The sequence below is a fragment of the Myxocyprinus asiaticus genome, chromosome 24 (assembly GCF_019703515.2).
Source record: "Myxocyprinus asiaticus isolate MX2 ecotype Aquarium Trade chromosome 24, UBuf_Myxa_2, whole genome shotgun sequence".
NCBI lineage: Eukaryota > Metazoa > Chordata > Actinopteri > Cypriniformes > Catostomidae > Myxocyprinus > Myxocyprinus asiaticus.
In genome coordinates, this window is record NC_059367.1 from 8,374,066 (window position 1) to 8,399,164 (window position 25,099).

The 25,099-nt window shown below is 36.4% G+C and overlaps 1 protein-coding gene across 3 annotated transcripts; it reads right to left on the reverse strand.

Moving 5' to 3' along the window:
* Positions 1 to 41: 41 nt before the first annotated feature.
* Positions 42 to 23,341, reverse strand: nr1h5 (nuclear receptor subfamily 1, group H, member 5). Of its 3 annotated transcripts, none has more exons than XM_051653524.1 (11): positions 23,113 to 23,341; positions 17,671 to 17,809; positions 10,807 to 11,160; positions 10,507 to 10,647; positions 7,449 to 7,594; positions 7,197 to 7,292; positions 7,024 to 7,111; positions 6,831 to 6,947; positions 6,632 to 6,727; positions 6,346 to 6,459; positions 42 to 443 (listed from the first exon to the last, which is right to left on the reverse strand). In XM_051653524.1, exons 2-11 carry the CDS (start codon positions 17,765 to 17,767, stop codon positions 232 to 234), a joined length of 1,461 nt encoding a protein of 486 aa, XP_051509484.1. In that variant the 5' UTR covers positions 17,768 to 17,809; positions 23,113 to 23,341; the 3' UTR covers positions 42 to 231. The 3 variants fall into 3 exon arrangements, with proteins under 3 accessions (XP_051509484.1, XP_051509481.1, XP_051509483.1); XM_051653521.1 differs by lacking the exon at positions 23,113 to 23,341 and adding an exon at positions 21,523 to 23,082; XM_051653523.1 differs by lacking the exon at positions 23,113 to 23,341 and adding an exon at positions 21,523 to 23,078 and having other exon boundaries at positions 42 to 440.
* Between the last annotated feature and the right edge of the window lie 1,758 nt (positions 23,342 to 25,099).

Sequence of the window (25,099 nt, forward strand, 5' to 3'; positions counted from 1 at the left end):
TTTTTTTAAGAAAAATGAATAAATAAGCACAACTCCAAATATATCATTCATAAAAGGCAGCAAACATTTATTTACTGAATATAAGATGGCTTAAAAAGTATTTTTATTTTAAAAATAAAGTGTTTGCACATGAGTAGCCAACAGTACATTGACCTGGATTATTGTGTTGGGGCAAAATAAAAAGTGTATTGCAACAGATGAGATGCGATAAATCTCTCCCTGAAGGCTGTCTCAGGACTGCATGTCCCATGGCTGCTGTGGGAGAAGGGTGAGGTGGTTGTGTCGCAGTGTTCTCAGCTCGGTCAGTCGCCCCAGGAGCCGGGCAAAGCGACGTGGGTCCTGCACTGCCCCCTGACTACAGCAGCATACTCTGGACAAGAGCCCCGAAACAAACTCCTGTAAGTTCTCCACACAGCCCACAGCACGCAGAGATGGCCTGTCTGCTTCAACAGAGGATAGAAAAGGGAGGACAAACATGAATATGAGCCAGTTTACATGCACACCAATACGCTGATGACTCCTAAAAATCATTTTTGAAATAATCTAGTTATTCTCTTGTAGACATTTTATATCCACTGTGTGTGTGTGTATATATATATATATATATAAATCAAGCTTTTCACACTTAGGACAATTGAAGGACTTGTGCAAACATTCACCGATGCTCAAGACAACACACTACTATATGCATACTATATGTAAATATCTGTAATGTAGATTCTGAAGAGCAGTAGTAAAAAAATCTTTTATCTCTTATATTTGTATAAACTATAAAAGGGGTATGAACATTTATGAGACAAAAGGGAATGAAAACTTATCTTCTCAACTATATATACTGTTTATTAAGCCTCCGATTATTGGGTTATCAGCTGACTTCCTTCTGCTTTCTATCTGGTTTCTGAACAGCAATCTAAATCGAGAAAATCTGTGATTTGACAACTAAAAACAGCCATTTGGCTCCTTAATGTTTCAGTTTAGGAGCCAATGCTCCTAAGTCATTTTTTAGTCTGGAGCCCTGCATAACACATAAGATACAATTGTGAGGACTAGGAATGGGTGAATCGATACTTTCGATACTGATGTTGTATCAAAAATATTGATCCTCACACAATAATATTGATTTTAACAATCTGTGCTACCTGCTCAGGATGTGCTACCAGCAGTAAAAACTGTGATATGTAAAGTTAAAACATGGGTAGCACATGTCAGCACATGTACTGCAACAGCATGAAAGGTGTTAAAAACCTAGGTAGCAGGGGCCTGTGTAGCTCAGCGAGTATTGACGCTGACTACCACCCCTGGAGTCGTGAGTTCGAATCCAGGGTGTGCTGAGTGACTCCAGCCAGGTCTCCTAAGCAACCAAATTGGCCCAGTTGCTAGGGAGGGCAGAGTTACATGGGGTAACCTCCTCATGGTCACGATTAGTGGTTCTCGCTCTCAATGGGGTGCATGGTAAGTTGTGTGTAGATCGCGGAGAGTAGCATGAGCCTCCACGTGCGGTGTCTGAGCGGTGTCATGCACAACGAGCCACGTGATAAGATGCGTGGATTGACAGTCTCAGAAGCAGAGGAAACTGAGACTTGTCCTCCGCCACCCGGATTGAGGTGAGTAACCGCGACACCACGAGGACCTACTAAATAGTGGGAATTGGACATTCCCAATTGGGAGAAAAGGAGATAAAAATTATATATATATAAAAAAAGAAAACCTAGATAGCACATCTTGTCAGGCAGATAATACCTATCAGAATGTGCTACCAGCATAACTATCAGATAGTGTGATAAGGTGTGAGGCTGTACTAAGCCCTAACCCTACCCCAAACCCTAACCCTAACCCTAAAATCATGCAAATAAAACATTGGTAGCACATCCTGATAGGTAGCATATATTTTCAGGACACAGCCCTGATGCTCACATTGGATTTGCCAGAAAGAATGCTGGTAAAGGAGTTTAAATGCAACATAAAATCGGGGTTATGGACAAAAATCTACCCATGTTTATTGGTTTATTCCTATGTGTTTATGACCTTACACCAATAAAGGAAAGCCGTTTAATGCATTTACGTGACCACACACATTCAGCGGGTTTATATGGACATTCGTTTGCTGCCTTCATGTGCTATTGAAATAATCCTACTTCCCACTTCTGAAGTGGTAATTACGAGTATGTCGCGTTCAAGTGCTTTGTTGTCGGAAAGAACCGGAAACATGGACGATGCCCAGTTCAGTCATACATATTTCTTGGGGAACTTTCATTTTGACACCATAATACATATTACAATGCTTGCTGACGATAATGGGATTTTGGTCAAATAAAAGCTATTTTCATGGTGTAAAAATTTACAGCATGCTTCAAATGGTTGAGGATATACATGAATGAAACGGCAATCTCTAACAATTAGCTGTGCTGAGAAAAATGAATAAAACTTGTTATTTACTACAGAAACCTTTACTCTCCTCTGTACGTTCCATACTAAAATTAGTGGTGGTCGTTCATGTGCAACTTCCGAGTGGGAAACTCGTATTTACGATAATTCCGATAGCACGTGAAGGCAATATTATGGTGCGTTCAAGTCATGAACGCCACCACAAAGTTGTAATTACGAGTGGGAAGTCAAAACCCTCAAATAAAACTGAATTATTGCCAATAACAATTTGCTTCTATCATGATTCTTAAATCGACACGCACCCAACTCGGTAAGTATTCAACTCGTAATTATGACTTTGTGGTGGTGTTCATGTGCGGTTAATTCGTAAATATGATCATTCCGAAATTACTTGAACACACCATTTCCTCAAGCCCCGACTTTCTGAGTTTGGGGCCTGTCGATTTAAGAATCATAGTGGAAGAAAATTGTAATTGGTTTTAATTCAGTTGTACTTGATTTTGACTGTGTTGTTTAGTTTGTATGCATTTTTGTTGTACTGTTAATGAAGACTAGTGATAAAATTTGCCAGAAAATAAGACTCATTTAGCTGGTTTATGCAGCGACAAGCATTTGCAACATAACTACTTTTCCCATCATAACACGTGGTCGCACAAGAATAAAAAAATAGGTAGATAAAGCATTAATTACACACTAATGCGTGGCTTTGCTCTTCATTTTGTTGCACTGGTTCTTAAAAGCTTCCTGCCTACGAGTATGTGAAAAAGAGAGAAAGAAATATAAAACTGCAAAACGGGTCGGTTCTTTCCGACTAAAATCACTTGAAAACACATCACATCGTATTTACGATTTACGACCTCGTAAGTACGAACTTCCCAGGAGGACTTGAACGCACCATTACAACAATTATGCTTAATAAGCTGACAATGTGTGTGGTCATGTAAAAGCATTAAATGGCTTTTCTTTATCAGTGTAAGAACATAAACTGGTTATGAATAAACCGGGTAGATTTTTGGCCATTACTCTGATTTCGCGTTGCATGTAAACACCTTTACTGGCATTCTTACAGGCTTATCCAATTAATGAAAGTGTTGTGCCTCTTCATGGATTGACGTCAAAAGCAGGGAATAACACAATTATTTCAAATCTCATGTAAACGCAGTTTTCTTGCTTTGTCAGATTTCTTTAATAAGCTGATTTTGGGGAGTTATCAGCGTATTGGTGTGCATGTTAACAGACTTGTTGTCGGCTAATTAAGCATAATCGACATAAGAATGTGCATGTAAATGCGGTCTATATCTGTAAGCTAAAATCTGATTGTATTATTTGCTGTTTGACCAGGGCCTTTGCTCAACCTAGCCTGAAAAGGGTGTACCCCCAGATATTTTCTGGATAATCCTAAAGGGCATATTAGATTTGACTCAACTATCAATTAACTTTGTCTTCTGCTGCTATCTCTCTGTTTGATCATGGAAAAAAATCTCTTTACCTGCTAAAAGCAAAAAACAGCAAAGGGATGGAGGTTATTTTTAGCCCTGTACATCAAATTGATCAAATCACAAATGGTTATTGACAAATAAGGTTGTCCAAGGTGATAAAAATTAGAAATCTTTTAAAAATCTAGTTTAACCCTATAAAGCTGTGTGTATCATATTTGATACATGATTTTCTACAGTCTACATCATCAACATGATGACTACTTTGTTGTAAAACCTGTTGTATGCAATGTATTAGAAATCTACTGCCTCCTGGTGAAAGTTTCTGTGCTCTTCTGGAAGCACTGTAGAAGACCTTGTAATACAATTTCCAAAACATCCGCCTTCATACTGTGATGCACGTGTCTTTTTGCTGTAAAATCATTGCTGATTTTGTTAAAGTAACAGTAATGTTTATATTGTTAGTGATATTTCAAAATAAGTATTCGCTGAACTAAAACAAGTTGTGCTTGAAAAAAAAAAAAAAGAAAACATATTTAATTTGATGTGCTGAATTGTATTTTCATACATTTCTATAGACCAAGGAGAGGAAGTTTTCAGTGCCAAAACTCCCAAATATTTGGTATCTATGAAAAGCCCAGGGAGTCCTCTTCAGAGATTTATTAAAATAAAAGTCCTGTACAAAAAATGAATTGCTGGGTCTCAAGAGGATAATGACATTTAAATCCTGATATATAAAATATGATTTAAAAAAAATAATAATAATAATAAAAATGTGGAATTTTTTATTTTATAGAACAGCTTCATTTAAAGAAAATGCATTTTTTGACTATTATTTCATTAGTCAGGCTTCATAGGGTTAAAACTCATGTGTCAAGTTCACAGAAATGTAATGTTTATGTCCATGTTTGCTTTACAAATTTAATGCTAAAAAATGCTTAAAAAAGCATTTATAGCATGTTTTCAAAAAATGTATTTAGTGACTTGGAAAATGTCATGTGGAGGTAAAAGATATTAAAATACTTTCCTGCACCTTAAATAGGCTCAACTTAATCATTAATATATATATATATATATATACACACACACACACACACACACACACACACACACAACCGGTCAAAGGTTCTGAAACACTTGACTGAAATGTTTCTCATGATCTTAAAAATCTTTTGATCTGAAGGCGTATGCTTAAATGTTTGAAATTAGATTTGTAGACAAAAATATAATTATGCCACCATATTAATTTATTTCATTATAAAACTAAAATGTAATAAAAAATTTTTTTTTTTTTTAAATTGATGACTTGGACTAAATAATAAAGAAAAGCAGCCAATAAGTGCCCAACATAGATGGGAACTCCTTCAGTACTGTTTAAAAAGCATCCCAGGGTGATACCTCAAGAAGTTGGTTAAGAAAATGTCAAGAGCACATGTCTGCAAATGCTAGGCAAAGGGTGACTTGAAGATGATAAAATATAACACAGTTTTGATTTATATTGGATTTTGTTTAGTCACAACATAATTCCCATAGTTCCATTTATGTTATTCCATAGTTTTGATGACTTTACTATTATTCTAAAATGTGAAGAAAAAAATTATAATAAGGAATAAGTGTTTCAAAACATTTGACCGGCAGTGTGTGTATGTATATATATATATATATATATGTTTTGTTTTTGTTTTTTTGTTTTTTTGAGGGTAAAAATACTTTTTGCAAATATGAATTAAGTGAAGAATATCAAGTTTTCTCAGGGTTACACCACGTGACCTGAACAAAATGTGCCTTTACAATAATAATAATAATAATAATAATAATAATAATAATAATAATTAAAACTTCACAAACAAACATGAGGGTCTGAAGGGATCCGTTTTTTCAAATATTAATAATATTTTAAAACAAAATTGTTGCACTGCTTTTTTTTTTTAAGGAAAAAAATATTGATTATTCTGAACCAGTCATACTAACATTTCTTTTTTTATAAGAATTACTCCTTTTATTGAGACTTTTTTTTTTTTTTTACTGTCTGGTTATACCACATTACATTTTGTTTTTTTTTTTTTTACTTTAAGCCCCAGAAATAATATAAAAATGTCTTAATCCAGTAATTGAAAACATGTTTATCATAGAGGTGTATTTAAGTAGAGGTGTATTGTTGTTTTGTGTGAATTGCATTTTTTATGTTTTTTTTTTTTTTTAATAATTTAATAGATCTGGACAAAAAAATGAGAGACACTTTATTTACCCCAAAATAAAGTGTATATGTGTTTCTCAGAGATTTGAAATGAGACCTTTGTCACCCCTGTTTTATTCTGTTTCCTAGTGATCTTTGGTGGCAGCTTTAATAGCCACATTAAAAATCCAGCAGGAATTGAACTCTGGTTTGGATAATTTACTAATGTCATTTATGTCTAGTAATGCCCCTGGTTTGACTTAGTCCTGAACATGGTGACAACACTTAAGAAGTTTACATGTAAATGCGTTAATTAATGCACAAGAGTGTTAATCATAATCCACAGACCTGAACATAGCACTGCAGTTGCGGTTAGAAGTGCATATTCAGCCTCGCTTACTGCTATGGCAATCATACTGTGGAGGAAATTTACCACAGATCTCAGGAGCTCATCGTTCAGCCCTGATCAAAGATAAAAATCACAATTGGACAAAGATGTTTTAGGCAATAATGCTACATAATACATCATTATAATAATAAATCGCTAAGCACAACATGATATGATACATTGTCACATTGGATATGTCAGAGCATGTATTGTGAGATTTTTCCAGCAATAATTGTCATGGATCACCTGAGTGTGTCGGTATCCTTAGGTTATTACCAGTCTTGGACTCTAATGTTTTCACCCAATCTGGATTTGAGTTATTCAAACTTACAGGATGCAAAGCTGTTACGAAACAAGTACATCCCAGTGAACAATGCACTTATATGCTTTTGAGTTGCTTGATGAGAACTGCAAAAACATCTAATTACACATATCATGTAATTACCAGTGCTAACGCTAGTGGGATTCTCGGAGAACTGTTGAGCTAAGAGCAGGAACATGACTTCAACTGAAGAGCTGGACAGCAGAGTGTTCTGGTCAGAACTTTCCAAAAGCTCAAAGCCTAAACAATCAAACCCACAAATTAGTTCTTCACCTACTGTGTGGTGTTATCTAAAAGATGCTGGGAGGAAACTGACCAGGTACACTTCTCGAAAACTGCAAGAGCTTCTCCGTCTGTGGAGGGGTCAAGTCTACACTGTTTGTTAAACTTGACCACAGAGGCACCTGGGGAAACAAAGAGAACATTATTGTGATATCTTATGGGCGGTATGTCTCAATAAATTAATTTAGGAAAAGGTCTCTGGCTTACCCGGCAGAGCAGGCTGTCTTGAACTATGTACCTACGATAAGCCTCAACAATTTTATTCACAATGCATCTCTGCTCTCTGGAGAGACCGGATGATACCTGCAAATATAGTATTTTTGAGAATGACAAATTAGTCGCCCACATTCTGATTATGTACCCACATGGTTCAACATCTGTCTAAAACAATCAAACCTAAAAAAAAATGCCAGGGGAAAAGCAGAGCGGTTTGAAGGTATTAGTATAAGAGGGGTTTACCCGTGTAGTGAATCTGCTTGTAGATGAGACGCTTCTGTTTTCAGAACAGTCGTCATCCTCAGTTCTCCCTGCTGATCCATTGTGTCCTTTGTGCTTGGAGCCCTTCCTCAGTCTCTTTGATTGGCATTGCACCTCCGTAAGCAGACCTGACAAAACAACACCAGCAAATCAGACACTGTTTCGGAGTAACTAAGTAGTAACACTACAAACTTGACTAGAAAGGCAGTGGTGGCTCAGCAGTTAAGTCTCTGGGTTCCTGACCAGAAGGTCAGAGGTTCAAGCCCCAGCACCACCAAGATGCCACTGTTGGGCCCTTGAGCAAGGCCCTTGACCCTATCTGCTCCAGGGGCACCATATCATGGCTGACGCTGCACTCTGACCCCAGCTTAGCTGGGATATGTGAAAACAAGCCAGTTTTACTGTGTATATATATATATATGCAAAAATGTATGTATAATGTGTGACCAAAATAAAGGCTTCTTCTATTAAATTTTTCAGTAGCCCAATATTGTTGCTTTTCCAGTAACAAGCCATTTTTCCACAGAGTAGCGGCGTAACGTCATAAAATGCTACATTTGCCAAACTGTATTGTGCACGCAGTAGTAGTCTACAAACCGTAATTAAATGTACGGAAATTAAATGCACTGTCCTCTCTCTCTCATAATAGCAATGGGAAGTCAAAATGATAGTGAATTGGTTAATTTGGACAGTTCATGTAATTGGTTAAAACAAACGATTCATCGATTCACTTGTAGGAAGCTTTGGGAAGTCCAATGCATTTTAGTGAATCAGTTTGTTCAGACAGTTCGTGAAAATTAACTAGTTAAAATAAATGATTCAGCAATTCACTTGAGTCGGTCATTGTGTCTTAAGTTAAATATTTTGTTAATTGCATCTGTGTATCAGGAAGGAACAGATGTGTAACATTTTTCAAGTTTTCGTTCTATAAAATAGAATGTTTTCTAGTTTTATTAGTTGTATGAAGTGTGAATGTATGGGCTTTATTTTCGTGAATGTGCAAAGCCCAGCACTACAACCATGCACAACGTCTTTTCCCATTTTTGTGAGAGCGCTAATTTGAATTTATTGTTTATATTTACAGTTGTATTTAAGATCTAATTTATATTGATATTTTTGCACCTGTTGTCATAAAGTGATTTTTAAGTCACTGCAAAAGGGGCTGTTGGAAGAAGTTGGAGAGAATTAAATGTTTGGATTTGGTATGATTTATTTTTTACCACTTTGTTATTTTGAATATTTGCGTTTCGTTTGGTGTTCTTTGAATTTAGAAATATTTTTTGTTAAAAAAATTTGTGTTTCAATAAATTAATTTTTCAAAATCACAATCGACGGGTAGAAGTGAAGTGCATTCTGATACAATCACTGTTAATACTAGCCATGATTTGTGTCGGTAGATGAAAATTATTAATAACACTTACATTCTCTATAATTTAACCTATCGTAAATTCAAATCCTGACGAGAAACACATTTTCCATGCATATAAAATATGCCTGACATTCAATGCACAAAAGTTAATGCACAAAAGAACGAAAGTCCATGTTTCTATACTTCTAATTCATGCTTGACAGGGACTGGGCTATATAATAAGACGCAAACGGTGCCAGAGAGTTAAATCCTCAGAAATAAATTGAACTTGACTCAGCCCATTAGCGCTTTGCACGTGAAATTTCACCAAACCCACTTGCGCCTAGACTTAGCGCATGTTTGCATGAAAATCCCAAAACTTCATGGCCATGCCCATTGACTTTGCGTGTATGACTCTTGGCATAGCTCTTCGCTTAGTGCTAGTGCTCTTAAAACAGGGCCACATATGTTCAATTTAATGTTGTCATATTTTTATGTTTAATGTTGCCCTAATTGAGACCTAAATCAAAACATTAAATATTTAAAAAGATTTCCTTCATTACAAAGGTTCAGTGTAGTTGGCTACTTTTTGTTAGTAGCTTGTAGTGTAGCTACAGTAACTACTTTTTTAAAAGAGTTGCTTGTAGCTTGGGAATCTACAGTTTCAAAGTAGTTTCCCCACTGAAGTTGCTTTATGATGCTAACTCAACTCAACTTTCGAATGCTTTTCAACTGTGACTTATGGACAGTGTTGGGGAGTAACGGAATACATGTAACGGGATTACATATTTAAAATACAAAATATAAGTAACTGTATTCCACTACAGTTACAATTTAAATCATTGGTAATTAGAATACAGTTACATTCAAAAAGTATTTTGATTACTGAAGAGATTACTTTGCATTTTATTGTCATTTGTTTCATTTAATATTTAGTCCTTTCAGATGGAAAACATTTATACATATAAATGATGCGATCCAAAGTGCATTTGAACAGCGGTGAAACACTCTCTTATGATGTGTTACATTCATACGAGCAGACAGAGGAGTACGTTTGAAGTTTGAAGCAGAAGAAATAAATAAACCTTGTGTAAATTGTCAGCTTTACGCTAAGCTAAAATGCTATTTCTAGCCATTTTACATGCACGTTACCAGGCACGATGATATTTTTTATCAAGAAAATTCACGTTGGATCATAATTTCTTTTTTTCTAGTAAGACCTTTGATATTAGGGCAAAAATCGTATTCTTGATAATATTTTTGTATTGTTTTCCTGTAAAAATATCTACAAATCCTTAAAACTAGATCAATTTGATTAATCTTGTTTTAGAAACAACACTGTATAAGATATTTAGGTTTTTCAGAGAATGTATTTTTAACATGTGTATTTTGTCTTACTGTACTGGCAGAGTTTTTATAGTCAAAACAAGTGAAAAAATCTTCCAGTGCTGAAGAAGTAATCCAGAGTATTTAGAATACATTACTGACCTTGAGTAATCTAACGGAATACGTTACAAATTACATTTTACAGCATATATTCTGTAATCTGTAGTGGAATACATTTCAAAAGTAACCCTCCCAACCCTGCCTATGGAGCAGTATCTGACAGGAAGTGGATTTTATAGAAGTGACAAATACAAACTTAAATACAAGAAGGTTCATCTCAGTTTAGAAACTCTGCATCAATCTCACACTCTGCCAGCATTCCAACGGCTCTACATTTGCGCAGTCTGCAATCCTGACACTTTCTCCGCATGTACATATCCATCTCGCAGCTTCCACCGCTCTTGCAGCGGTACACCGCCTTTTTAGTCACGCTTCTTCGGAAGAAACCTGAACAAAGAGATACTGGTTCTCAGAAATAGACAGGATAGTTGATACTTTGTTTTTAAAGACCACATGAAATCAAAATTAGAGTTTTGAAGTGCATGAGGATTTATGCTGTCAGATCTTTAGTACAGCTTGCTTTCTAAGACATGGTGATTGTCGAACCTTTGCAGCCTTCACAGGTGAGGGCGTTGTAGTGATATCCTGAAGCCTTATCGCCACACACCACACAGAGCTCGTCCTGACCCTTCACGCGAACTCCATGGCCCATCCTGGGCCTCTTCATCAGGGGAAGACTAACAATGCTGCCCCTTGCTGGGCTTTGGATCTCCATGTCTGGCTCACAGATGTACTCAGAGCATTGGTGACTGTAGTGGTAGGGTGGGTTACACTGTTGAGCGTTTGGCACGCCATACATCGAGAATTGCACATTGACAGAGCTAAACGGCTGCTGGCCATAGAGAGGACTTTGTAGATCTGGATCCTGGTAAGAGCAGCCCAGTGGATCCATAAGAACATCTGGAGCAAGAACATAAAGGGATATCTTGAGATGAAACAACTGAAAATGTTACACAAGTAATATGTTCCTTTCTCACATGATTCTCAAATTACCTAATGACTTCTATGAGGCCATTGGGATGTAAAATGCAAAAGCCAGAGCAAGACCTTTTGGATCTTTTCTGTCTCTGGAAACAGGATGCAGCTGAAGAGGTTACAGTTTTGTTTATGCTTGTTATTTGCTTTATAGCTAATGGGTTTTTATAACCGTATTGAATGGATCCTTTGTGATGTTTTTTTGTTTGTTTGTTTGTTTGTTTGTTTGTTATTTGTTTTTTGGAAGGAAGGTTATGAAGATGGATTTTAGATTTGAGTTCCCCCATAGAGGGAACATATGTCAATACTACATCATTTTTTAATCCCATCTGCACAAGCCTATCCCTACGACGGTGGATTAGGGTGAGAGTGTGCAATGAGTGATTCATTCTCTCTCTTCCTCCTCCTCTTCTTCCTCCCGCCGATGGATGATTCAAATAGTCCTAGTCTGTTTACATGGCAGTCACATGCTGCATAATGTCAGTAAGGCTACAAGTGCACAGTAGGGCTGGGTGATATGAGATAAATATATTCATGATATTTTTCCAAAAACATATAACCATATCCGATTACTTCGTCAACCCTTCGGCCGAGGGATCGGTAAATATACTTGCTTTATTGGTTTTGCTTTAAAAATTAAATTTCTGTATTGAAACACAAAGAACTGAAACCAAAGATATTTCTAAATTCAAATTACACTTCAAACTAAACAAAAAGCTATAAGAATATAAGCACCCTTCCTTTTGCCATCACGCAAGTATCCGTCTCCAAAATTGTATTAGTGGAAAATTACTAATACAAATTAAGATCTGAAGACAATTATAAATATAAACATAATAATGATAATAATAATAATAATAATAATTAAAATATAAATACATTTTAGGTTCTAGGTGAACTTGTTTAGGTTGTATATACATCTCCAATATAAAGTGAACCTGCTGCTTTACGTGTGTTCCACGAGGCACGCTCCCGCTGCACTCCTCTGAACAAACATCGCATCAGAGACATGGTCATTGTTCTTAATATAATAAATAATATAATATAATAAATATAATAAAGTGTGTTTCTTCAAGTCTTTGTGTCTATAGTTCAGCCTACTGATGTCTGTCATTTTAATCCTGTTCTTTGTGCATCTGTTCAGGTCCCAGCTGAAGAAACAAAACTTTAGGCAACATGAGATCCTTTATGATGCACATCACGTACGTTCATGTTACATGCATTTTTGTGTCACTTTCAAGCCATCATTATTTCTGTAATTAAATTCTGTACTAGTTAATAGATTTCGGCACATCCACAAGGTTACAAACAACTTCCATGTTTGTAAGTATGTCCACGTTATTTTCATTTTGAGAAGACAAAGTTTCAGCACCTTTGGACCAGACAGCTTCCGTAACAAGCACTTATGTTCTACTTTAAAACGAGGGATCTATGTGATGTTTGGGAGACAGATGTTACTCCATCTTAAAATAACGAGCAACATTCGATAAGATGATCGTAAAAGCTTAAGCTGCTGTGGCGCTAGCCTAATCTCACAGTGAAATCGGAAAGAGTAGGTCGACTTTTCTTTAGCAAAAATCGGTATATGCCTACCTAAATTTAAAACACTGCCCCCAGTGGCCAAAGCAGTAAGTGTTGTAGGGCCGTGTGAGCTCCATCTATGTCCAGGAGAAGTCGTGAAATCCTATTTGTGAAACGAGTTCCTTTCAGCTCTACGGCATGTAATACAGTGAAGAGTAATGCATATTTTATGGACTCTACCCCCCAATCCAAACCCAAACCTAAATCTAACCATTAGTGGAGTAAAATGAAATGTTAGGGGGAAAGTGCAACCTCCAAATCACATTTGTCACTGATTAAGCAAATGCGATTACTTCCTGGTTTCAACTTGGATACAAACCCAGGTCTCTCATGCTGTTGACCCAACATGCTCTCAGTTGAGCCACGTGGAAAGGTCAACATTCTGAAACCGAAGTAAAAATGTTTGGTGAGAAATGTATGAAGGTAAAATAGTGCCTAAATGATTTGCATGCGCAGAGTAAGATTTGTAAAACATAAATCAAATTGCAAGCATAAAAATAAATTGAATGCATACAGAACGTTTTGTAAAGGTGTAAATCAAGTTGCAAGCGTAAAAATAAATTTCATGCCTACAGAACATTTTGTAAAGGTGTAAATCAAGGTGCAAGCGTAAGAAAAAATATTAGCAATACTTTAATGCTTTGCATAAGTGTAATTCATGTGTTGTGAATCTGTAATTGCATATTAACACAAAGTAAATTTGGTGTGTATTCTTCTGACTTCCTTTTTTTCACACTTACACTTTTGCCACTGTTTTTGTGCCTAAACATGGCCAAAAACATTGCATACCTACAATCAGCGATATGCAAGCAAAGAAAGGGTGTCATGAACAGCAAAACGGATTGACCGCGTGGAATCAGTCTATATATATAAATGTTTTCCAGAAATAATCCAATATACACTGTTCCATCTTCCCTTTGTTGCTCACACTTTTGGCACGAATTTCTCACTGAAAACAGTTTTGCAATCGCAAGGGGGGAAGGCGGATCTACATGCTTCTAATAACCAATCAAATTAGGTTTTCCTTGAGCAGTTTACTCTGACCTGATTGGTTTAATAATGTGACAAACTGCTTGTTCTTCATATGGCTCAGCGTCGTTCCTCTGGGTATCTCTCCTCTCTTAAATATTAAACTGAAATATTAATAGGGTACCGGGAACCTAAAATGTATTTATATTTTAATTATTATTATCATTATCATTATTATGTTTACATTTATAACTGTCTTCAGATCTTCATTTGTATTAGTAATTTGCCACTGTGCGAACGTCTGTCTGGTTCTTTCTCCTGAATAAATTCAATTACACATAACCGCTGCCAGTGTCTGGATCCCAATATTAACTTTGTGCTGATGTGCCAAAAGATGATAAAGGATTTCTTTGTTGCTAAATCCTAAACTAAAATATGATTTAACTAAATCATCCACATCCATTTTTTTTTATTATTGATGAAGCTGCTGGCTCGGCGTTCTATCGTTGTGATAATGACACGCTGTTTCTGGTAATTATGTCTTTATTCTCAAAATATTCCGACTTTAATCTCGTAATGCTACGACTTTATTCTCGAAATTTTGACTTTATTCTCAAAATATAAAAATCTTATTCTTGTAATTTTGACTTTATTCTCAAAATATTATGACTTTACTCTCGAAATCTTTTTTTCCCTCTTGCACTATTCCGCCGTCATATATCTTAATATGCAGAGACAACTATAAATAAGCCATTTGTAGATTAATATCCCCAAAAAGTGTAAACACTGTGGTGCTATGAAAACATTTCTTTGTTTTTTTTTAAATGCCAACCAACATTGGTTAAAAAATGGTGTGAGTTTTGGGCAGAACCATCAGCTGTATCAACCGATGGCAAATGGGGGATTGTTTGGGAAACTTGTCTGAAAAACATTAATTTTTCAAATATTCGCCATTAGTTTTGCAATTCCATTTCATGATGCTAGTTGTGCAGAAATTACACACTTCAATAAATAAAATTAGTTTTACTCAAAGTGTTCAATCCAATACAGCAAATCTATCCTTCTTTTTGTCATCATTCAATGATTATCCCAAGCTATGTGGCAGTCTGTTTCCTGGCCTTCAATCCCATTTTTTCTCACAGATGTTTTATGTCCTGTTAAGGCTAGAACATAACTTTGCTGTGCAAACATTTATTTGTAAACCACAGGAGTTCTCTGTAAACATTTATGTTGGTGAAAAACTTTGCAAAATACTATCTCTGATTGGTCGTGAAAGAATGGGGACTGTCAAGCTCCAAAAATGACATAAAAGTATTTGTATAACATGTATGTAAAGTTTCAGTTATAATTCCACAAAAAACATTATTAGAAGAGGGTAGATAACATACATAGTGTCTTAGCAGACGTTTATATCCTAAGTGACTAAAGGGTCAATGAAATGATGTAATTTTGTCGGATCTATAAAGTTATTCAAAAAAACATTAAAAGTTCAAATTTATTTTGATATTGAAGAAAAAATTGTGGTGTAACTGTCCGGAGACAGAAAAAAGTATCATTAAAAGCTAAAATTCATGAAAAAAATAAGTGTTGGCAAGAGTAGTTTGGAATAAAAAATAAAAATAAAATAAATTATATATATATATATATATATATATATATATATATATATATATATATATATATATATATATATATATATATACACACACACACACACACACACACACACACACACACACACACACACACACACACACACACACATGGTGGCCAAAAGTTTTGAATAATGTGATTTTGCTGTTTTGGAAGGAAATTGGTACTTTAATTCATCAAAGTGGCATTCAACTGATCACAAAGTATAGTCAGGACATTACTGATGTAAAAAACAGCACCATCACTATTTGAAAAAAGTACTTTTTGATCAAATCTACACAGGCCCCATTTCCAGCAGCCATCATCACTCCAACAACTTATCCTTTATTAAATTGCTAAATTGCTAATTTTATACTAGAAAATCACTTGCCATTATATCAAACACTGCTGAAAGCTATCTGGTTTGTTAAATGAAGCTTAACATTGTCTTTGTGTTTGTTTTTGAGTTGCCACAGTATGCAATATACTGGCATGAAATGGCAACAACAAAAAAAGAAACAGCTTTCTCTAGAAACTCATCAGTCAATCATTGTTTTGAGGAATGAAGGCTACACAATGCTTGAAATTGCCAAAAAACTGAAGATTTCATATAAAGGTGTACACTACAGTCTTCAAAGACAAAGGACAACTGGTTCTAACAAGAACAGAAAGAGATGTGGAAGGCCAGATGTACAACTAAACAAGAGGATAAGTACATCAGAGTCTCTAGTTTGAGAAATAGACGCCTCACATGTCCTCAGCTGACAGCTTCATTGAATTCTACCCGCTCAACACCAGTTTCATGTACAACAGTAAAGAGAAGACTCAGGGGTGCAGGCCTTATAGGAAGAACTGCAAAGAAAAAGCCACTTTTGAAACAGAAAAACAAAAAGAAAAGGTTAGAGTGGGCAAAGAAACACAGATATTGGACAGATAATTGGAAAAGAGTGTTATGGATCTTAACCCTATTGAGCTTTTGTGGGATCAGCTACATTGTAAAGTGCATGAGAAGTGCCCGACAAGACAGTCACATCTATGGCAAGTGCTACAGGAAACGTGTGGTGCAATGTCAAACTGACAGCTGGACAAACTGACAGCTGGAATGCCAAGGATCTGCAAAGCTGTCATTGCTGCATGTGGAGGATTTTTTGATGAGAACTCTTTGAAGTAGTTTAAGAAGTTCTGAACATTTTTTTCAAATTGTCATTTTTCATGTTATTAATGCCATGACTATACATTGTGATCAGTTGAATGGCACTTTGGTGAATAAAAGTACCAATTTCTTTCCATAAGAGCAAAATCTGTACATTATTCCAAACATTTGGCCCCCAGTGTATATTCTTTACAAGTTCACTGGTTCATATAGTCCTAGGAGCATTAAAGGGATAGTTCACCTTAAAAATTTAAATTCTCTCATCATTTACTTACCCTAATGCCATCCTAGATGTGTATGACTTTCTTTTGCTGAACTCATATGAAGATTTGTAGAAGAATATTTCAGCTCTGTAGGTCCATACAATGCAAGTGAATGGTGGCCAGAACTTTGAAACTACAAAAGCACAAAGGCAGCATAAAAGTAATCCACATGACTCCAGTGGTTAAATACATATCTTCAGAAGCGATATAAGTTTGGGTGAGAAACAGATCAATATTTAAGTCCTTTTTTACTATTTTATTTTTTTCTTCTTCTTCTTCTTCTTCTTTTGTTTTTGGTGATTCACATTCTTTGTGCATATCACCACCTACTGGGCAGGGAGGACAATTATTTGTAAAAAAAAAAAAAAAAAAAAGACTTAAATATTGTTTCGTACCCACAACTATCATATGGCTTCTGAAGACATGAATTTAACCAATGGAGTCGTATGGATTACTTTTAAGCTGCCTTTATGTGCATTTTGGAGCTTCAAAATTTTGGTCATCATTCACTTGCATTATATGGATCTACAGAGCTGAAATGTTGTTCTAAAAAAATGTTTAGCCTTCAGCAGAAGAAAAAGTCATACACATCTGGGATGGCATGAGGGTGAGTAAATGATGAGAGAATTTTAATTTTTGGGTGAACTATCCCTTTAAGGTACTGTAAACTGATTTGGTGTGCTGTCCTTAATGAAGGGGATTGAGCATCCCCCCCCCTCCCCCTCCCCTAGGCCACACCACCGCAACGTTGTATGAAGAGCATGGCAGGTTGGTTTGATTTCAGTAATAACATTTTTTTCAACATTATTGCATTTCTATAATAAAGCATAATCTCACCATAGTACTGTGGCGGCTCAGTAATGTCAAACGTGTCTGATGCGGAAAGGTAGCCGCCGACTGACATGTTCATCTCAGGATCTGTTCCCTCTCTCATCTGAACAGTCAGATTCTCAAGCTTCACAGAGAATATCTGGACCTATAAAAGAGTGCAAAAACTTTCATTCACCCTACATGAGGATCATAATCCACTGTCTTCAAACATTACTTCATTTATTGCACTGAGAACAGCAGGCTTTTCAACCCCAGAGTTAGATGAGCTATTTTAGGTATCACTGTCACGAAAAGGTTATGACAGAACATCATGAAGGCTGTAGAAATCTCAGGCTGTGGTCCTCAGGGACTCTGAGAGGAGATGAAGAGCATCAACTGTGAGAATAAGACTAAAGATGAGGCCTGTTTGTCCAAACAGCTGCTCTGGCACGAGTTTTAGAGGAAAAGACCTAACAAAATGAAGCCTGTCCCAATCGGTCTCAGCAGATTTGGCCTGTAGGGGACTCCCAGCATTGAGCAGCAGCTGTTTGACCCCTTGAACTTACCTGACATCGCACCCTTGACCAGGAATATTACAACTCAAAAGAGGACCTGCAAACACTTCAGACAGAGTGACCACCATTGGAGGGATTAATTTTGTCATATGCTGACTTCGTCAAAATTATCGTGTTTATGAGATCAGTGCACATGAACAGCACCATAATGTCATAACTACCAGTGGGAAGCTCTGGATTTTCTTTGAACCCATATTGTTTTAACTGGGGGCAAAAAAATACTTTCTGTAGAAAGATGGTAAAATGTACAGTAGTTTGTAGAATTGAGTGTGCTGTTGATAGCGGTAAAGGACATAACTACTCATTTAACCAATTTATGAGGCGTCAGTCTTGCACAACAAAACTTGTACAATGTGTCTCATTGTTTCCTGTGGCAGTACAAGAATGATTATATATATTAAAGGGATAGTTCACCCAAAAGTAAAAATTCTCTGATAATTTACTCACCCACATACCATTCCAGATGTTTATGACTTTCTTTCTTCTGCTGAACCCAAATCATTTCTCAGCTCTGAAGGTTCATACAATGCAAGTCAACATGGTCCAAAACGGTGAAGCTCAAAAAAGCTCATAAAGGCAGCATTGAAGTAATCCATATGACTCCAGTGGTTAAATCCATGTCTTCTGAAGCTATATTATAGGTGTGGGTGAGAACATAACAATATTTCCTTTTTACTATAAATTCTTCTTCCTGCCCAGTAGGTGGCAATATGTACAAAGAACACAAATCGCCAAAAACAAAAGAAGAAGAAGAATGTGAAAGTAAAAGTGAAGATTTATAGTGAAAAAGGAGTTATATTTTGGTCTGTTCTCACCCAAATCAATCATACCACTTCTGAAGATATGGATTTAACCACTGGAGTTGTGTGGATTACTTTTATGCTTCCTTTACACTGGTGGCCAATAGTTTGGAATAATGTAAAGATTTTGCTCTTGTGGAAAGAAATTGGTACTTTTATTTACTTTTTATTTTCTTAAAATACTTCAAAGAGTTCTCATCAAAAATCCTCCACGTGCAGCAATGACAACTTTGCAGATCCTTGGCATTCCAGCTGTCAGTTTGTCCAGATACTCAGGTGACATTTCACCCCACACTTCCTGTAGCACTTGCCGTAGTCTTGTCGGGCACTTCTCACACACCTTACAGTCTAGCTGATCCTACAAAAGCTCAATTGGGTTAAGATCCATAACACTCTTTTCCAATTATCTGTTGTCCAATGTCTGTGTTTCTTTGCCCACTCTAACCTTTTCTTTTTGTTTTTCTGTTTCAAAAGTGGCTTTTTCTTTGCAATTCTTCCTATAAGGCCTGCACCCCTGAGTCTTCTCTTTACTGTTGTACATGAAACTGGTGTTGAGCGGGTAGAATTCAATGAAGCTGTCAGCTGAGGACATGTGAGGCATCTATTTCTCAAACTAGAGACTCTTGTTTAGTTGTACATCTGGCCTTCCACATCTCTTCCTGTCCTTGTTAGAGCCAGTTGTCCTTTGTCTTTGAAGACTGTAGTGTACACCTTTGTACAAAATCTTCAGTTTTTTGTCAGTTTCAAGCATTGTATAGCCTTCATTCCTCAAAACAATGATTGACTGACGAGTTTCTAGAGAAAGCTGTTTTTTTTTTTTTTTTTTTGCCATTTTTGACCTAATATTGACCTTAAGACATGCCAGTCTATTGTATACTGTGGCAACTCAGAAACAAACACAAAGACAATGTTAAGCTTCATTTAACGAACCAAATAGCTTTCAGCAGTGTTTGATATAATGGCAAGTGATTTTCTAGTACCAAATTATCAATTCAGCATGATTACTCAAGAATAAGGTGTTGGAGTGATGGCTGCTGGAAATGGGGCCTGTCTAGATTTGATCAAAAATGACTTTTTTCAAATAGTGATGGTGCTGTTTTTTATATCAGTAATGTCCTGACTATACTTTGTGATCAGCTGAATGCCACTTTGGTGAATTAAAGTACCAATTTCCTTCTGAAACAGCAAAATCTGTACATTATTCCAAACCTTTGGCCATCAGTGTAAACTGTATGCTTTTTGGAGTTTGAAAGGTCTGGCCACCATTCACTTGCATTGTATGGACCTACAGAGCTGAAGTATTCTTCTAAAAATCTTTGCTTGTTATACACATCTTGTAATACACATCTGGGATGGCATGAGTGTGAGTAAATGATGAGAGAATTTTCATTTTTGGGTGAAATATTCCTGTAATAATAGGGCTGCCAACTGTCCTGTAATTGCTGGGACATCTCTTAATTAAGTGGTGGAATGCTGTATTATTATACTATGATCTATCCAGTTTTGCTTCCCATATCTCATTACTTTTACATTTATGCGTTTGGAAGACACTTCTATCCAAAGGTATTGTTGTGCATTCAAGGTATTCATTTTTTATCAGAATGTCTGTTCCCTGGGATCAAACCCTTGACTTTGGTGTTGTTAGCGCTGTGCTCTACCAGTTGAGCAACAGGAACTATTTTAAACACTAAGGATCTCCATGTTCTGTGCGGCAATGTGGGTTGATCTCTCTTTCCCAAGAGGAAAGACAGAGTGACATCAGCTCATCTCTGGAGCCTTAGGGAGTGTTTATACACACTGTTTGCCACGGCTCTGTTTGTCATGCAGTTAATCTTTGACATTGAAAAGATTTTGGGTTGGAGGAATCTAACCTTCCCACCCTATATACTTTACACACTGTGGAGGGCCGGGGAGAGGGGGCTGCCTTTCCTGAAAACCCACAAATGATGACTTTAACACGTGCCCTCTCGCATCCAATTTATTGTGCTGACATAAAACATCCTAAACTGCGTTATTGTGTTAGCATCTCAAATGCAAAGAGGCTGACCTAAGTTTCGGGTTTTGTTAGGGCAGTGTCGAAACAGATATCATTAGTGCCTCTGAGACACAAGGGAGTGAACATTTTTGTTATCTCTCCCTTGCCATCCATCACAATGACTGTGGGTTTTTTCCTAAAACAAAATGGTTTAAAAAGGACCTTTGTGAACTCCATGGATAGCCTAATTTTAAAAGGGGTTAGAAGAGGCAAGACACTAATGAGAATGGGGTGGAAAGAGTTTGAACATTTGAAGTTTTTCTCACATAGTTTTCAAGTACATAAATAGCAAGTCGGGGAGACTGGGGCTAGATGTCACACTTTAATCTCAGGTTAGGTTTATTTTGGAAAGTTTTAAATGTTGTATACCCAAATACCTTAAAACCTTAGCTTCAATAAAGCTATGAACAATTCCATCATTATTGCCGAGGTAAAGAGATAGGCTACAGTTCTTTGAACACACACTGACCTTAGAGCATGTTGTCAAACGTATGGGGTAAGTTGTCACACTGGAACGTGCCATTTAACAGCCTATTATAGACTTGTAGCACAGTATAAAAATGGTATGAAACACAAAATAATTAATGAAACAGCAAGAATGTATAAGTTAACATACAAAAAAATATTGTTATTAATAAATAAATAAAAATTAAATACCATAGTCCTGAGAACACTGTTCAACCTTTCAATTAAAATCTACCTTGATTATATAGTTGACCCTTGCCTGAATGCATGCCAGTATGGTTTTATTGTTTTCACTAGTTTATATAAGAGCAATAACAAAAATATGAATTTAGTTGGAAAGATAGAATTCACAAAACATTTTCTAATTTAAGACAGTTTTGAACTAGATGTCTGAAACCAGCATATGAAACCACACATTTGTGTAATTTGACTTTTTACTCAAAACCATACAGTTACTGAGATATTACCCTTGTGACAACTAGCCCCGGTGCGCTCTAAATAAATAGACGAATGAAACTATTGTTATCATAATGTGTGAAGTCCCAATGCGAGTACAGTCTATATTAGAAGATGTGCAAAAAATTGTAAATAATAATGTTAAATATGATAAAGTCCAGACAGCACTGTATCAACAACACCAACAAATGTGCTTTAAAAACCTCTTTTCCATCACCAATTTATTTCTCTTCATCTATTCATTCATCAGCTATTCTGTTATCTTGTTTGATGTTTGCTCATTGTCTACTGGTAGCTTAGCATGGGCAGCAGCATGTTTACAGATTTGAGCAGGAAACAGGACTCTTAGATTAGACGGCCTTGCACAGGGATGTTTGGGGGGTGTTGGACTAAAGTCCAGAGCTGCTTGTAATGTTCTGAATGCAGGCAATTATCAGCAATGGTACTGAAGTCAGTCTAGTTAACTTGAAATAGACCATGAAAATAGAAATTTAAGGTATCCACATAGATAATGAAATTGTGGAAAAAGCTGTCTTTTATTTTATTTTATTTTATTTTAATTTTTTTGGCGTTGATCAAAATTTCTATGTAAAACACTTTACAGACAGAATAAATATGCAACAAAATGTCTTAAAATATGACAAAAAAAAAAAGAAAAATCAGAGCACTTCACGAGGGAAGTTGAAAATAAATTGAACCCAATAACAGAGACCTGATAAGGCAAATAATCTTCTAAAATTAGATTTAGCACTTAGTCTGAGTTCATTTCTGTATAGTGTTGTTGTTAGATGTTCTATCTTCATTTAAATTGGTGGGGGCAAAACCTAATCATTACAATAAAGAACACATTTAAAATAAACAATTGCTGGTCTCAGATTTCATCCAAAACCTTTAAGGGTGAATCAGTTAATCAATATTAAGATTATAATCTCAGGTCTGATATATACACTACCAGTCAATGGTATGGACACACATTCTCATTTCATATAGTACCAGTTCATATTTCTCTATAAAACTAATTTCAAGCATTTAAGCATAAGCTTTAATGAATCTTTTGACTGGTAGTGTACAGCTAGTTCAACATTTACCCTCAATTTGTAAAGACAGTTTCTAGAGAAAACAGATTTTGTGTACTTACCAGCTCTGATGTTCCATGTGCTGAATTTCAGCTTGATTTGCCTCTTACATTTGTGATGTTGACAGCAGTCCAGCCCCTGATTTCCAACACTTGCCAAATACAGACAGGAGCACACATGCGCAAAACAAACAGTGCTCTCCACCAACTCAAACCGTTCATTCAAACACACACAGTACATGTCTTTGAGCACCACTGTTTAAACTGTATGCATGGGACCAAAGTCGATAACACAAAAAAGGAACATTTAGTGTTGTCTTGTAGCTGTGTGTGCAACGGTGAGGGCAGTTTGATTAATGCATCATTATTCTAAGATCAGCTTCACAATCAGTGAAAAGTGAGAAAAAGATCTTGGAATTTTCTTAAAACTGCACCAATATCAAACCATGCATTTAAAGTAATAATTTACCTAAATATGCAAATTTTATCATTGTTTAGGCTATTCATTTGAAAAACATTAATTTTGCTATGTTTAAGCCTTTCATCCACTCAAGAAAAAAGTTTTTCTCCTCCAAAAATGGTGACTTTCGAAAATGCTCTTCATAACCGCATACTTTTGAAAACGATGACGTAGGAAACAGAAGACGGAGGTTTCAAACTTAAACGGATAAGTGTGGACGTGGCCTTACTCACCCTCATGTCATCCCAAATCCATTTTCTAACTTTATTCCGTGGAACACAAAATAAGATATTTAGCAGAATGTCCAAGCTGCTCTTTTCAAACAAAGAAATGGTGTGAATGGTGACCACAGCTGTCAAGCAAGACTTACAGTAAATAATAACTTAAAGGAATAGCTCACCCAAAAATAATCCTTTTAACATTTACTCACCCTTATGCCATCTCAAACTTGTGTGACTTTCTTTGTTACATGGATCACAAACAAAGATATTTTGATGGCGATATGTGTTTATATCCATACAATGCAAGTCCATGGGGTTCAACACTTTCAAGCTCCAAAAAGGACATAAAGGCAGCATAAACTTTAACCAAATGACTCAAGTGGTTTAAGCCATGTCTTCTGAAGTGATCGTCATGATTTGAACCTTGATTAAGCTTCCTTGTGCTTGATGCATACTATAAATGCGCTATGCGCATGCGTCAAGTGCGAGGAAGTGTTATCGAGCTTCAAATCATGATGCGCCATGCAGACTGCAGATATATCACTTCAGAAGGCATGGATGAAAACACGAGTCATATGGATTACCTTTAGGCTGCCTCTATGTCCTTTTTGGACCTTGAAATTGTTGGGCCCCATGTGTTCTGCAGAAGAAAGAAAGTTGTACAAGTTTGAGACTGCATAAAGGGTGAAAAAATGATGAGAAAATTATTATTTTTGGGTGAATCATTTTTTTAAAATTTCAGTCTGTTTCTCACAAAAAGCTATCATATGACTTCAGAAGACTTGGAATATAGTGCACAAGTCATGTGAACTATGACTATGATGCTTTAGTCCCCATCCATTGAACATAAGAGAGCAGCTCGGACATTCTGCTAACTTTCTCTTTTTGTGTTCCATATAGGTTTGGAACAACATGAGGGTGAGTTAATGACAGAATTTTCATTTTGGGTGAATTATTCCTTTGAAATAATGACTACTTTCTAGAGAAACACACACACACACAGTGTGAATGAGTGGGCTCATTAGAACATTCCCAGCAGCCTAGTGTTTATAAACAGCTCAAGTTCATCTAACTGATGGATGAGGACTCACTATCTCTCCATTCTTCCTGCCCCTCCTCCGAGAGTGTACTTGCTTCAGCCAGAGTTTCACAACCATCCTACCAAACTCCCACATCCTCAGTCACTACACAATTCAGCTGGACACACGCAACTCAGCAAGACCCCTCTATCTCTCTCACACACACAAAGACCCTATCCTCTCTTTTGCTCCATGGGTGGGCGCTTCACGTCCTTCGATGGGGGCTGAGGAGACATTCTGTGGGTCACAGATCCCGCCCTAATGCTCTTAACTCACTGGAAGCTAATGAC

Bases quoted from the DNA above. Each gene is read 5' to 3' on its own strand.
- nr1h5 (XM_051653521.1), bottom strand. From the start codon at position 21,576: ATGGCACGTTCCAGTGTGACAACTTACCCCATACGTTTGACAACATGC. The intron at 10,648-10,806 runs GTTCGACAATCA...CTCTTTGTTCAG, and splicing joins CACCTGTGAAGGCTGCAAAG to GTTTCTTCCGAAGAAGCGTG. The intron at 444-6,345 runs GTCTGTGGATTA...CCTCTGTTGAAG, and splicing joins AACTGCAGTGCTATGTTCAG to CAGACAGGCCATCTCTGCGT.